The following is a 16,273-nucleotide window of genomic DNA, read 5'->3' as shown; positions in this document are numbered from 1 at the left end:
CCCATAAAGGGATAGAAGAAGCCACTGCTTCCTTAATTTGCCAAATATTTATAATGGACTTTCACAATTGGCATTTCTCTGAGATGGTGTAAGGAATAAAATACAAAACAAGCTGCAGAAATAAGACTGAATGAATCACAAGCTCCCCTCCTGATCTCACCTCTTAGACTCCGGCCAGAAGACGTTTAAAAGAAGGCGCTCTATCATCAACTGGGCTTTTTGGCGGGGTTCCAGCACTCACCTGGACAACCTGCCCATGTCACCGACATCCCCTATGTCAGGACAGCTCTTTGGAGTTTCTTTACCAGATATTTGTGAGAATGACAATCTACCAAAACCTATCTTGGTAAGTGTCGTTTGTTTCTGTAAACTAGGGGGAAAGGATATTGGTGAAGGAAAAGTGCTGTAGGGTAAGTCTGTCCCCAAAGTGGAAAGATCATAAACACCCTCTGGTTCAACTAAAAATCTCTATATACCCTTACTTCAGAACATAAAATCAGATTTCATCATGGCAGAATCTTGAGGGAGATGTAGTTAGGAAACAATCCAGTCTACTTGTTTTAAAAGAGCAACAGAAGCCCACTCAGATAAATTAGTATGTTGTCAGAAAACCCACAAATCCATTCTCCTTTGTTGGTCAGAAAGCATCATCTTGTTGCTTTTTAAGGTTTATATCTCATATGTTTAAGCATCAATATACATTCTCTGGGATGGAAAGGAAAATTTGAATTCTTTCCAAGTGATAAAGAAAATAGTCTCTACTAACAAGATTTGTTCTGTGTCCTTTCCCCCCAAGCAGTCTACTCCAGTACACTCCGAATCTCCTGCCCTGTCATACATCCATAAATGCCAGGCACTGGTGTAGGAAGTCCTTCTGTTTATGTGTTGCTTTCATTGGTTAATCAACAAAGAAACTGCTTGGCCTGATAGGGCAATTTAGGGAGGCAGAGAAGACAGAACTGAATTCTGCAAAGAAGAAAGGAGAGAGAGAGAGAGAGAGAGAGAGAGAGAGAGAGAGAGAGAGAGAGAGCGAGCGAGCTGTTATGGAGATGCCAGGTCAGACATGCTAAATCTTTCCCGGTAAGTCACGACCTCATGGTGAACACAGATAAATAGAAATGGGTTAGATCAAGATGTGAGAGTTAGCCAATAGAAGGCTAGAGCTAATGGCTAAGCAGTGTTTTTAATTAATACAGTTTCTGTGTGATTATTTCGGGTGTAAGCTAGCCAGGCGGCCAGCACAAAGGGACCCTCCCCCTGTAACAAAGCACTGTGATAGATGCTTTATTACCTTGTTTATCGTCCACAGTGAAGTTACCTTCACCACCCTTATTCCGTAAACCCAAAAGTAAGGCTCAGACCCTAGCCTAGGAAATCAGAGGCCTAGCTTGCTTCCTGATTTCATGGGCTGTTTGTCTCCACACACCATTGTCTTCTATACTGGATGCAGGAAACATACAGATAGAAAGCAAAATTGAAGAATACTTAAAATCTATTCTCTGAAACTTTTTAGACTATATTCTTACTAACTATAGTCACCAGGTTATACATTAAATCTCATGAACTCACATATTCTTGAACCAGGTGCTATGTTTCTGACCTCTGGCTATAACCACTCTATGTTCCAAAAACATCATTTGAATTGTTGTAGCCATCCGTCCAGCTCCAGAAGGCTAGTCCCTGCTCCTGTGCTAGTGTGTAGAAAGTATCATCTTGGATTATGTCCTTTGCTTCCTTCTAGGATATGCTTTTCTTTCTTAACCAAAAAGGCCCTCTCACCAAAGGCATCTTCAGGCAGTCGGCCAATATGAAATCCTGCAGAGAACTGAAAGAGAAACTGAATTCTGGAATTGAAGTCCCCCTTGACTGTGAGTCAATCTTCGTGATAGCGTCTGTGCTGAAGGTAAGGAGCAGAGCGCTCATCCACGGTGTTCCCCAGACTCAGAGTTCATTCCACAGTAACATCGTTTCTGGTTGCCGGGAGTCGTGGTGGACTTAGAGTCCGAAAGTGCTAAAAATTTTCACAAAGCCAACATCGGAGTTTGCAGGCTCCACCACTAACGTGACATACAGGATAGGCTCTTGGTTTTTTCTCTCACGATAGTCGGCTCATTACCACCCCAGGCACAAAAGCAAACTTCAGTTAAACTGTGTGACATACTCGGAACACACAGAGGACATTTAGCACAACAAACATCCTGCATCTCTGAGTCCCTCACTCTCTGCCTTCCTAATGAAGACAAAGTTATCAAAAAACTGAACTTGTATTAAATGTTTGTAGAGTTTTATTAGTTTACCATAATAAAGTGACATTAGCTTTAAACTAAAACAAGATGCTGATGCCACCTAAAGTTCCCATCCATTCCTGTAACTCCTCACGCATTCTAAGAGGAAAGCAGGGATGTTGGGCCTTTTGGCCTTCACCACAGTTAGAAAGTTCTGACATAGTCTCTTCCTCGTGGTCTTAGAAATGTCCTATTATTTTGGAAAAGAAACAAGAACTGAGCCATGAGCAGAGCTTTGGCCACAGCAAGAATCACTGCAGGCCTACCTCAACTTCCATTTCCGAGAGGGTCTGGATGCATTGAGCCAAGAGTAGAGAAGGCCCCAGTGACATCTGAGGTCCTGAAGCTTAGGAAAATATGGTGGACAGGGCTTGTTTTGCCCTGCCCCATCTGAGTAGCCAGCTGCTGAGAGAGTCAGCACCATGGCTTGTGAGACCCATGTTGGATTTTTAGTTGTTGTTTTGTTTTCTGGGATTTTTTTGTTTGCTTTTTTTAGTTGTTTTTGTTGTTGTTGTTGTTTTTCTAGACAGGGTTGCTCTGTTTAACAGTCCTGGCTATCCTGGAACTCACTTTGTAGACCAGGCTGGCCTTGAACTCACTGAGCTCCATCTGCCTCTGCCTCCCAAGTGCTGGGATTAAAGGCGTGCTCTACCACTGCCTGGCCCCGCATTATTTCTTGATGACTGTGTCTAAATTCTACCGTGGGCTTTAGCAGAAACAAACGCCATTTTGGAGAATGAACTTGGACCATCTGATCTTCTGTGCAGTTTTTATTACTTTTCAATCCCAGGATAATACAGATACTTGATATGCTTGAGCCTTAACCAGACAGGTATGTCAAAGACAAACACATAGCATAAGTTCTTCCTTCTTCCAGAAATGTGTTCTCTCTCCTTAGCTTAGGCAGGTCAGCCTGTGTCATAGAGGAAAATTCTCTTGCTGTCTACTCCACAGCACCACACTTGTCAAGACTCTCTGCGGAACTGAGACTATTCCAAAGAAGCATGGCCTTACCCCAGGTGTGCTTCAGCTTGTAGGAAGATCTGTGCAAAGGCAAGCAGATGATTGAAGACTCTGGTTAAATGGCTTCCATATAGCTGAAGTCTTGTCACTGTGTAATTGTGGTTTTATTCCTGTCTATTTCAATTGCTTGTAAGGAAGAAGATAAAGCTTGAGCCTTTGTTTTCTTGTTTCTGTATATAGCTTCAAAAAAATAAAACAGTCTGAAGTCATTTACTTACCAGGTTTTACTTAAATATAAGTTTAGCTCTTCAAACTGTGATTGGACAAAAATCGCCTGGGATGGTGTGACTCTGGCTCTTCCTCCCTCAATGAAGCTCAGCAGTCTACAGATTCATCCCACAGGAACCAGAAAGTCCTGTTGGCTTAGGAATTTCATTGAACACTGCAAGTCCATCATTGGAATTCAGAGCCAACTCTCCATCCTCAGCTGTGATGTTTGCATTTCCTAGTGTGTTGTTCCAGCTGGGGAGAGTGCTCTGCCACAGTGCAAGTTATCTTTCAAGTATGCGCTTAAGACTTAATGATGTTTTCCTTTAAGATGGATCCCAAGTGTCTTTTTCAGTGAGATTTAAAGAGAGATTTCTAATCGCTAACCTATTTTTGAAATAGCAGATTTTACTCCTTCTAACTCTGCGGTGCCACAGCTGCAATTGATCTGGGATTATGAAAACTAGAGGCAGCTTTTGTGAGGGTGTGTTTGAGTCACAGTGTCTGGGTGCATTTATACAAATAAAGGAAGGCAGAAACAGCCAATCTTCCTTAACTGCCAGAAATGAAAAAAAGAAAAACAGAAGTGAAATAGTCAGCACATCTACAAAGTTTGCAAGATTATCCTGACATGCGGTTAGAGTTGACTCGCTTCCCTTGCCCCTGTTAATAGTCCATATGACACATTTATAATCATTCAGTGACGGCCTTTGCTGTGCTGACCTACATATACATTGTCATATATGCAAAGTGAGCAAGGGTCTGTTCCTGCCCCAGTGGAACCCATAAGCAGTGAGTGAGTCCCAATAGTTAACTAATTCATCTTACCACAGACAAGATAATGTAATATGAATATGTTCATTTACTGTACATGAGGCACACAGTGCTGACCCTAGTTCCTGGAACTCGGCTATTGGATGCTTTCTTCCCTTCAAACACCTGAGTGCCTTTCCATGGGGTATAACAAGAATAAGCCAAGTACCTTGATGTCATTGTGCACCATCACTGGAATATAATGTTCTAAGGTATAATCACTTGCTTTGATTCACTTCTATATTCCAAATATATCAAGCAGTATACAGCAATTGGGAATAAGTACATATGTACATATAGAGCGTGGGATGGATGCCAAATTACAAGCCTCACAGATAACTTGGTACATTTCCTTGAACTTGCTATTTTAAAGGAGGGGGTGGGATTTGAGGTGCTGTATTGCCATATCCCATCATGTCAGTTTGCTAAAATGTCTACAGGCCCGAAGCTTCCGCTGAATAGGGTGCCTTCTATTTTACAATGGTAGTCCAGCATTGATTGCTCCAGTCTGTCCCCAGAACAATGTCAGTTCACACGCTTCCATTCAAACAGCTCAGTGGAGGGTACACAGGGTTCTTTTTCCAACATGTATGTTGCATGAGAATGATTTGAATGTTTGTTTTTATTTTTTCCCCCACTTAGGATTTTTTGAGAAATATCCCGGAAAGTATTTTTTCATCAGATCTGTATGATCACTGGGTCTGTGTAATGGATCAAGGAAACGATGAAGAAAAAATTAACACAATTCAAAGGTAATGATCTTGAATATGAAAAATACATTAAAATACTTACATCTTGTAAGCTTTTCTATTAAAATAATAGCAGTTATCAGATACATGGGGTATAAGAATACAGTTATATATTTGCTGCTTCCGTTGTCACTGCTTTCTCTCTGATTTTAAAAATTACAATGTATGTGTATGAGTGTGCACGCGTGCGCACACGTGCGTGCATATATGTGTGCATGAGTGTAAATTGCAGAAGTCAGTTCTCTCCTACCATATGTAGGTCCTAGGGATCAAACTCAAGTCATCAGCCTTGCCAGCAAAGAGCCTTGACCACCTAAGCAATTTCTATAGTCTCTAAGTTGGTTTTGATTTCTTAATCCTTTTTCTTGGTGCTTGGAATTGAACCTGGGGCCTTGTGCATGCTGGGAAAGCACTCTACCACTAAACCACACCCCAAGCCTTTTCTCAATAATCTTATTAACATGATATAACTTATTGTATACTTAAGTTATCTAAATCTGATAGGAGCTGAAATTTATTAGTGCATTGGATGCTGGTTCTTCATGTAGGGGAAGTATCTCCCTCACTAGTTGAGTCTTCATGTATTCGTATGGTGACTTGAGTCCTGCAGAGAACATGATCTCTTCCCCTCTCTCCAGGAAGCCGCGAGTCTGGTAGAATAGATAGGTAAAATGGATGTTTGTAACAGCGTGACCATTGCTACACAGTATTTGGTGAGTATGCTGGAGTGCCACAGGAAGGGAATTAACTCCTTGAGAGGTATCTTAGGAAAGGGATTGGCAGCATCTCAGACTCATAATAAAGTGTGGTGGCTCGTACCTGTAATCCAGCACTTAGGAGACTACAGCAGGAACATTCCTACCAAGTTTCAGATCAGCCTTGGCTGCAGTGTGAAAGAGACTCAAACAAAACCAAAAAACCTGCAATATCTAAGGCCATCCACTGAGATTCCTTGTAGACTTCATCACTGCATGCATGTTCCTGATATTTCCTGTAAGAGAATAAATAGGTAGGAAAGAAGTGTACATTCGAAAAAATGCAAATTCTAGTTCATGAAAAGCTTGGATCCCAAATATGACTTGTTTAGATTTAATGTGGAAGTATGACACTTAGGCAAATGGGATAAACAAACGCTTTTGTTGAAAGTAATTCCTGACAGTACCAGTATGATGTTCCATACAACCCCTCACCACGGATTACAGAACACCCCAGCTTTTAGTCACTGAGTCAGAAGTACGCAGCTACAAAATTGGCTTCTCTTCTGGGCCGAGGGTGCCGATCAGTCAGCTGTCCTTCTGTCAGAATTTAGTTCCATAGCCAAGCATTAGATGCACCGCTATCGCTTATCTACAGTCAGTGTGCTTAGTGCCCTGCAGAACGCGGATGTTAGATGCTTTATTTCCTGCTGGATACACCCATTATACTGAAGAAAGACCTCTGCTATTTGGGTAACAGGTGCCAAAGTACCTTATTTCCTCAAGTTGTAGGTTCTTATAGAAAAAGTAACATACACACACACACACACACACAGAGGGGGGGGAATGTGTGTGTGTGTGTGTGTGTACGCGCGTGCACACCCGCTATGGATGGTTGTAAAAATAAGTTTTGTTGAGTAGTCATTTAAAACTACTTTTTATAACTTACATAAAATAAGAACAGTGGGAAACATAATCCTTTCAAGCTTGACTAACCTGAGAATGATGGGTTTGGGGCACAGCTGCCTCTGGAATCTGGGTGGGAGAGCATGGCTCCCAGAACAAACCTTGAAGTCTTCATAGCTAAGCCTTGGATTCTCACCAAGAAATATCACTTTTGCCTTCCTGCTTGGAAGTAAATGAGTACTTTAATCTTATCAGGATGTCTTTTGTGGGTTTGCTTGGGAATATTACAAAATGTTGCAGGAGTTGCCTGAGTTAAAACACATTGTACTACTTTTCTTGGAGTTACAACAGGCAACATAGTTTATGCACTCTTCTACATTTCCATTGAGTTATGAAGACAAGACCTGAAAAACAGTTGCCAGTGTGCTCCTGTCTGAGTGCCCTTGCTTCACACACTCCACCCACCTGAAACGCTTGTGTGTCTGCACTGTGCTCTTGATGTGCCTGTTTGATCTGCATGGTTCCCCATGCAGGTGAAGTGAGGGGTGCCTGTCTTTACACGTTTCTTAATAAAACGTCCTGCATTTTTCTGTCTTTAGGCTATTAGATCAGCTTCCCAGAGCCAATGTTGTTTTCCTAAGGTATCTGTTTGGGGTATTACACAACATTGAACAACATTCCTTATCTAATCAGATGACTGCATTTAACTTAGCAGTGTGTATCGCTCCAAGCATTCTTTGGCCTCCTACTTCCTCCAGCCCAGAACTAGAAAATGAATTTACAAAAAAGGTAATGACATTTTTCATTTTATGTCCTGAGTCCTCAGTCCCTCATTCTGAAACATTTGAAATTCACAATATGCTGAAACGCAGTTTCTTAAAGAGCTAAAGTAGACTCTTTGTGTGGGTTTATTGACCTGTCTGTCTAGTAGACTATAGCGAGGTGAAACATATAAAAACTTAAAAAAAATATCAATTGTTACTTCACTTTTCCCTTTAAGGAGGCTGAAGAGTAGGACTGACTCAAAGCACACGTGGTAAGGAAGCACTCCTTTACAAACCAGGGCCTTTGAGTTCAGACAAGCCAGAGGAGTTCAGCTCTCAGTGCCAACTTTTACCAGCTACACAATCCCGAGAGAAGTTGCTTACTGTGGTTTCTTTTGTAACGATGCGGTAGGGACTGAGATCCCACCCCTGTAGGGCCTGGCTGTTGATCAGGGACTTGGGGTACCAGTTCCTTTCAGTCATAGCATGTCTCAGCTGCTGAGGCAAAGAATCTGTAGGTCAGCTCCTGTCCATCTCAGTGGCAGCACAGCCCCTGTAAATGCTCCTCTCCCCATAGGCACCTCACTTAAGAAGGATAATAGGGAGCCATGCTGAGACTAGTCATGACTAGCCCAGGTTTGCATGCTGTCTGCCTGTCCATCTCTTCCTTCTGGACCCACAGAGGAGTCCTTGTCCCAAATTATAGCAAGTTGCCCTTTATACAAGAAATCCTTGTGTGTCTCTATTACTGATAGTTGATAAATTTTAATAACAAAGTATGTTTCTCCCATCCCAAACACCCTATGGAGTGAGAATGCTTGAAATTGCCTTAATTTAAAAGATGAAATTAAGGATATAAAATGTTAAGACTGCGCCCAAATCATAGTTGATTGTAGTCTGCTGCCTCAAATTCGGTTCTGTGCCCAAACTACTCTCTAAAGCACCATCAGTTGGCAGTGGAGCTTTTATACCATTTTGATTACTTCCCTCTATTCGTTTCCGTTTTGTGGCCAAGATTAGGTTGTGTATATGAAATGTGACAGGGGAGCTATATGAATAATAACGCTTGGATTCTTTTCATTGTGCACAGGTTTCACTTCTTATACAATTTCTGATTGAAAATTGCTGTAGGATATTTGGAGAAGAAATCACTTCTCTCTTGGGGGATCTCCCTGAGAGAAGCGACAGCAGAGAACACACCTCAGGTACTGTGGAGGACACCTTTTGTAAGAGCTCGATGTTGTCTGTGAAGACGTGGAGACTGGCTGTCTGCGAGCCTCCGACCTGGGGCAGTAGGACCCAGGGCTTGCATTCCTTCCTCGGAAGGCCTGATAATAGATCAGTGTGATGGGGTCAAGATGTACTTGGGTTGAGGCCTCAGTCTACAAGTTGTACCCTGGAGATTTGAATCCTTATTTTAAATAAACAGAAGAACTCTGCTATATAGAACTTCTGCTGTTGAAACTAGAATCAAAGGTCCAGAAAAGCAGGGAAGTCCTGGTTTGGGGTGCTTTTTACCCTCACCACCATTCCTAGTGGTCTCTAAGATCTCAGAATTCTAGAGTGCTCTTAGCCAGTTTGAAACATCTAGCATCTTTGAGGTTGAGGGTGGGGAGAGGGTCTGAATTTATAGACATAAAACCTCCAGAATATGAGTTCCTTGCCACCAATTGCTACTATGCGTCCTCCAATCTATAGTTCTGTGCCATCAAACATCAGTATTTCATCTATAAAATATGAACAATATTTACCCTTTCAACAATGCTAGAGTCACACAAAGCAATGGCTAACTTGAGAGAGCTTTATGAAAGCTTTCACAGAAATTGGCATGTGTCTTGTGTAACTGTATGCAACACTACCCTGTCAGAATAGAGACTCCTACTCAAAACCCAGGTCAGCCTGACCCTAGCTCATTTACTTCTTATTATTTCTTCATTTTATGACATAACTGTTGCTTTGAGAAACTTCTTAAGAAGAAGTCACTTTATTAGAAACTGAGATGATGCTAGCATCCACACCCCTGGAAGATTTTGGTTCAGCACTAGCATTTGGGATAATGGAAAGATTTAGGCAGTTAAGATGGCTTAGTGCCTAAAGGTGCTTACTCCCACCACCACCCCCATAAGCCTGACGGCCTGGGTTTGATTCCCTATCACTGGGCGCCATCATGGTGACATGAGAGAACCAACTCCAGCAAGTTGTCCTCTGGCCTCACATGTGCCTTCGCCTCATGTGCTGCTGGCTCCCTCTACATACAGAATTTTACATTTTTTAAAGATTCTTTTCTTCTTGAAGGTAGAAATTTGAACTCTACACATGACAATAAGCATGGTTTTGTTTAGTGGCAGCCCAGGCTGGATTTGTAAGAATGCTAACTATGGTTTCATTTCTGTCCACAGATACGTCTTGTTTCCAAATGAACGACTCCTCTTACGACAGCTTGGAAAATGAGCTCAATGAGGATGCTGATGCTCCGTGCAGTGACCTGGTGACAAAACTGGGCCAGGGGAGCAGAAGCATGGACTCTGTCTTAACCCTCAGTGACTATGACCTTGAACAGCCTGAGGTGGAAGGCCTTTTAACTCTGAGTGATTTTGACTTAGATCAGTCTAAAGATGAACACATTCAAATGAAACAACCTCTGGAGTCCAAGCCTGTGAATGTTTTTGTACCCTATAGGAAAGTTTCACTGGGGGAGCACACTAGGGCCCCAGCTGGCCCAGGTACACCCAGCTGCCTGCCTGTGGCTGCAGCAAATGCCCCCAAAGTCCTGCGGCGGCACCGGCGCTGCTCAGAGCCCAGTATCGACTATCTCGACACAAAGCTCTCTTATCTCCGAGAGTTTTACCAGAAAAAGCTGCGCAAGTCCAGCTGCGATGCTGTGCTTTCTAGAAAGGATGAAGATTTCCTAAAGCAGACCCAGCCCCCGAAGAAAGGGGGTAAGACGTGTTTTAGACAGAGTTCAGTCATGGGCACTGACATCAGCAAGAAAAATGCTACTAATGAACACATTCAAAAGAAAAGCTTGTCTGGTCACGAAGGAAATCAAGTGACACCGTTAGCTAAGTCCAAGCCAGTGGCCATTTCTGTGGCCTCTTACAGTCACGCATCCTCCCAGGACCGGTCCAGGAAGCAACCCTTTGATGCAGATACATGTAGATTCTCCCCACCACACATGGGAGATGCCAGGAAGAGCTCACAGGTACATCGGCGCTGTTCCGAACCCAGCATAGATGACCAAAACTACAAACTGTCCTATCTCAGGGGGATCTATTCAAAGAAACAACACAAAAGCAGCTGGGAGACGGGCCTCTTGCATGAGGAAGAGGACTATCTCAGAAGGCACAAGTCTTTGCAACTCGAGGGGCAGAAGCTCATCAACCAGAGCCTGGTGATGGGGATTGAGGTGGGCAAGAGCAGTGGCGCACACCAAAGCACTGAGAAGGCCTTGCCCCCAAGACTCAACCTCTGCCCAAGGGCTAGCTATTCTAGTTTATCTTCCCCAGGCACGTCCCCATCCGGCTCCTCGGTAAGCTCCCAGGACAGCGCTTTCTCTCAGATGTCTGAACACTCTGTGTTTACTCCCACCGAAACTTCCTCTCCAGTAGATTGCACTTTTCAGGCTCAGAGAAAACAGGAAGAAGAGCTGTCCACTGAGTGTGACAGTCCCGCCCTCGTACCGGGAATACCTGGTCCCTCCGCGGGGCAGGGGAGCAGTCATCTAACTTATTTAAGAAAGGGTCCCGTGGAACAGCCGTCACACATGCATTCTGTGACTGTTCACCCCAGCGCGTGGCTGAGAAGTGGTTTGGTCACTTTGAAAAACTGGTCCCTCAAAAAGAAAACAAGAGCAGCCAGACCAGAAGACAGGAAGATCTGTTCCCTGAAAGAAACTTTGGGGTTCCCTCCACATGCTCCTGGTACTCCAGAGGCAGACCGGCTGCAAGAGAGTCAGGATGACATACACCTAAGGGCAGATGAAGGACCTGGAGCTGCACAGACGGCCCGTGGGTATGGTTTCTATGTCTGCCAGGACTCTGAGCAACACTCCACCTCTCCATTCTACCTGCTGGAAGGCAGATTCAAGCTTGGTATGAAGTTGCAGGAGGGAGAAGAGAGCGTAGGGCAGCACTCTTCTGACAGCCCCTGGGAAGGAGCCTCAGCAAATCTGGAGATTGTGGAGGATGTGGCCAGCCCAGATACAGAACCTACAACAGCCTGCGATGCTGGGGACAGACATTTAACCAAAGACAGTGACCTGCAATAAGAATATTATCAAAATAAATTATCCGATATCTTTAAGAACAGGAACCGGGCTAATGAAAACAAGGATAGTAATTAGTATAACCCCCTTTTCTAAGACACCTGGGGTAGGTAGCTTGAGGACAATCATTGCTAATACGACAGTTTCTTTGTTAAGATTATGTGGTAAAAGCTGGTTTAAAAGTTTCATCATCTAAAGTTCCGAAAGGCTTTCCTATTAAAGCATTAAGTTAGTCCTTTTCTGAGACATTAGGGTCCTGACAGAAGGGTAGAAGAGGTGTCCTTCATTTAGGCCTCCTTGTCTCAAGAGTCTGTGAGCTGGCTGTCTTGAAGGACCAGAGCACTTTAAATGAAGCCGCAGTGACACAGAGAGGAACAGTAGAGAGAAGCCATCTTTATACCAGGGAACAAGCAGGCAAGACAAGGGGCTCTGAGCCATTCGGGAAAGCGTGTACATTCACTAAGGAAGCCATGGAAAACCTGAATCCAAGCCCGTGGCTTTCTCTAGTCATGTGTCATCACCAGGGTCACTTTATGGACCAGCTCGTTGATAAAGACAGAGTAGAGAAAGCCAGTGGCTAAAGAGCTATGGGTGCCGGGACAGCACAGCTTTGTAATTGGATGGCTTGGTTAATTGTTTTTCTGTTAGGGTTGAATTTATTCACATCTTGAAGAAATGTCAATGTAAAGACAAAGAAGGACGTTTGCTCACTTTGGTGTCCTTCACACAGTGCCTGTGATTAAAAAAAAAAAAATGTATCTTATCCCTATTTAGAAAGGGCCCTGCTGACAACATTTGCTCTAGTAATGTAGAAAAATAGCCATATAAGAATTAGAGAAATGACTTTTTAACTTTCCCTGGCTGACTAATCTCAGAGGCAAAACTACAGAGAAACTAGAGATGCCATCTTTGATGCCATGTTGATAGCAACATTTGTGTAATCAAGAAAAGCTTATTATTATGCTGATGGTCATTCAGAAAATGTGTGTAGAAACGTATCCAGACAGAAAGTTGGATCCTTCGATACTTAAGATGTCACAGAAAGGCCGCTGACTTAGACTTAATGGCAGGTTATCACGTGAAACTTTTCCCTATTAATCACCCCGCATTTTGATTACTGGCAGTTTCCTGAAATGACATTGCCTTCCTGGTTCCACAAGTATTATCTGTCAATATGGCACCTCTGCGGAGATGTTTCTCTGCAGCACTGCTTGTCAGAGTCAACCAAAAGGAGCACACGAACAATTGTTAATTATCCTTTCACTCTAGAGATCGCTATCAATTAGAGATTGACAGGATGTAAGGTTAATATTGAATAGAACACACAACAAAGATGCTGTTGGGCCGTCTCCGATGCTCATTGCCTTTCTTGCCAAAGTTCTCCATCTTTTCCAAATGGTTTGTGGATTATAAATATTAAAAGTTTAGACCCCAGAAATTTATCTTGAACATCTCTCCTCTCTTTTTACCTTCAAGGTTACACCCAGCATGTTTTCCTCCCTAGGGGTAAGATCTTGTCAGCCAGGATGAATTGGATGGTACATCCTAAAATAGATGTGCATCCTCCTTCATTTGAGATACTCACCTATTAGAAGTTGCCTGAGTCTACGTGATCTCATGAATCCACTGTAGAAAGGACTTTTCACTCAAAAACTAGTTTATCCCAAATTATTTTCCCTGCCAGCCACCAGGAAACTCATGGCAGATCTTGTTCCCTTCTCCCAAACATTGCATTGCGGGTTGTAGGATAAGGACCTAAGTATTAGCTGTAGAAGTGCCACCTACCTCTCAGCGGCATGGCCCTGTTTGCCCTAATCATAATTAACTTTTAGAACTCTGTGTCCAAAGAGCTTCTTCACGACACTGGCAATCTCAATCAGCTGTGAACTAGATCCCACCTTATAAGCCACCACTTCCATGCGAAGACTCCTAAGTATCCATATGTATCTTCTGTGGTATTGATAGATAAAGTTAGCAGGACGACCCTTCCCTTTAGGGCATACTACTGTCAGAACTGCAAGATGTGAATGAAGATCCTAGGACTTCGAATGTCTCTCGGGAAGAAATGCATCCTGAACACGCTAAAGAGTTCTGGCTTTTCTTGTCCTTTTATAATGGCCAGTAGAAAATTGTCCACCCAGTTTGAAGCATAGAAGAAAATAGTTGGTAAGGTTCTCCATCAACCATTCCGACGCTGTTTCCTTATATGCTCCCGTGATACTCAATGTGAATAGTCTGTTAATATTGCTGTAAAGTATTATATGATTTGAACACAGACATGTCATTTTATTAGACTCCATCAATCTATAATATATTAGACTGATTCTTTATCTCAAATGCTATGAGTTTGTATAATATATCTTGACAAATTTTATTACTGTGTTATGTAACAAAATGTGTATTTTTGTACCTTGCAGAAACTGCTGCTAACTTTTAAATTGTTTGGTTTTCAAGGCACTGATAATGGGCATGAACAAGTCCATGCTGTGTGTTAAATAAAATGTCATCCTGCAGTTAACAGGCCCACAGAGAAACGCTGACTGCGGAGAGTTCTTTCGCTCGGCAAGCCTGAGCACCCTTTGAACATTTCATACACAATGAGTTGTGGCCTTAAGTTTTTACTCATAGTTTTTCTAGGGGAACAAAAGAGTGAAATTGTTTTTCCTTTTTATATTTTTAAATCTTGTTTACCAAATAAGTTATGCTTTATACATAACAGTCCCCCATTTTGTCAGAAATTGTGTTTTTTCATTGTATTTCTGTAGCAATGTGGACTAGTTTGTCCATATGCTAAAAGAAATATCAGCTCAATTTGATTAATTTGATTGTGTTTATGAGATTATTTCATTTTTAGGCCATTCAGTTGACTTTCTACACACACCAGGATATCTGTGCTTTGGAGGTAATTTATGAAGTATGACATTTCTCATGACTACTAGATCCCTGACTTGAGCTTTATCACGTGGTCTCTGTATAAGTTCAACTACTGTTTTCAAGGAATTCCACAGCTAGAAAAACAGATTTGTTAGGTAGGAATGACAAAAACACTTTCACAAATGGTATTGATTGTATTTCTACAATGTGCACACACTAAATTCTATCTAAATTTTAGAGAAAAATAGAAACTTACTTTTAATGAGGACTCAATTGAATATTTTAGTTAAATATTTTCTTTATAGTCTACTTTGCATGTCTTAACACTGAATCAGAAGGTTCTAATTTGTCTGCCCAACAAAGATCTTTCTGTTTTTTTTTTAAAAAAAGCCTCCAGTAATTTTTTTATACTGTGAATAATAAATTTGGGTAAAGCATTTGCTTCAGTTTCTTTCATTTTGGTTATGAGGTCTTCTCATAAGCAAAGCTTTCTGTGAAAGGAAGAAATCTCCCAAGGTCTGTGCTGCCAGCTCTAAGCCCTTCCTGCTTCTGAGCTACCTTCATGGCGCGTTAATTCCTTTTTCCTTTTTCACTCCATTAAAACCCTTGAAAACCATCTTTGTACAATGTGAATAGTTATGGTAGAACTGGCCGAAGGCTCTAATCTGAGGTTTGATTCACAAGCTTTGGTTTTGAAATCTTGTTTACACACACAAACTGTTGCTACTATTGGATTAGAATAGTCTCTGTGTGCCTATTGGACAACATCACACAGACGTTTTTAGATGACTTAGAAGTGTTTCTCTCTCAGTAGTTTCATTTGTCAAGGTAAAAATAGTGTTTAGATTTTTTTACCTCACATAGCAATATAAGATGCAGGCTTGTGGACATTAAGATTTCAGTACTACTTTTTTTCATCTGTGTTTTAGATGACATTAACTTAAACTTAGAAATTATCTTTGCAGTGTCTTGTGTAAGAACTAAATAAATTGGCTAAAACCTTCTGAGATAGTCTGTTACTCAGAGAAAATAAAACGGATACTATAACTATGAAGAATTATTCTTTCTCCGCAAGACCCAGGAACCATGATTATTACTGCCTACAGTTTTCACGTGTAAAGGAAATATTTTATAGCTTTGCCCCCAAAGTGGAATAACTGTGAGCATAGGATATCAAAATACATGAATGCTAAGAAGTTTCCTGGATGGCACATTAACTCAAGAAACAGAATGACAGTGACCTAAAAAAGCAAGACTTCAGGGAAGATAATCAATTAGAAAACATCTCTATGATACTAATGTAGAAGAGGAGTTGGGATTTAAAAGAAAAAAAAGATTTCCTATTCCAAAAAACTTACCAAAAAAAGAAATCAGCCTTAATGGGATTTTCTCCACAAAAAATAATAATATTAATAATAATGATTTCAACAGGACAGGGTCAGCAGTAGCTACCAAGGGAGTGTTCCACTCGTTCCCAGACACAGTCAAGGTTAGAAGTGCAACCTGGAATGAGCTACCTAGGCTGTGGAGGTGCAGCTAGGGCTGAGTAAGTGCAGTGTGTGCAGAAAGCCAGAACCAAAGGAGCTTCAAAGATGGCGACAATTGTGGCAAAGAAGTCTGAACTGAGATTCTCCAATGGCACCATGAAGTTGACTGAGGTCATTACACTCACACCACTGCCTGGGAAGACCAC

General features: G+C 42.0%; 1 protein-coding gene across 1 annotated transcript in view; it reads left to right on the top strand.

Moving 5' to 3' along the window:
• Arhgap20 (Rho GTPase activating protein 20) overlaps positions 1–15,587 on the top strand; it is a 92,369-nt gene extending 76,782 nt beyond the window's left edge. Inside the window, exons 10-15 of the mRNA XM_075965917.1 lie at positions 168–346; positions 1,742–1,903; positions 4,971–5,080; positions 7,278–7,467; positions 8,533–8,647; positions 9,842–15,587. Of these exons, the coding sequence (XP_075822032.1) occupies positions 168–346; positions 1,742–1,903; positions 4,971–5,080; positions 7,278–7,467; positions 8,533–8,647; positions 9,842–11,709 (2,624 nt within the window). The 3' untranslated portion in view covers positions 11,710–15,587. The remainder of the gene's footprint in view (positions 1–167; positions 347–1,741; positions 1,904–4,970; positions 5,081–7,277; positions 7,468–8,532; positions 8,648–9,841) is intronic.
• Positions 15,588–16,273: the final 686 nt, after the last annotated feature.

Source organism: Microtus pennsylvanicus, chromosome 3 (genome assembly GCF_037038515.1).
Source record: "Microtus pennsylvanicus isolate mMicPen1 chromosome 3, mMicPen1.hap1, whole genome shotgun sequence".
Lineage (NCBI taxonomy): Eukaryota > Metazoa > Chordata > Mammalia > Rodentia > Cricetidae > Microtus > Microtus pennsylvanicus.
The sequence above is the reverse complement of the archived record's forward strand: the minus strand, read 5'-3'. Positions and strand labels throughout refer to the sequence as shown.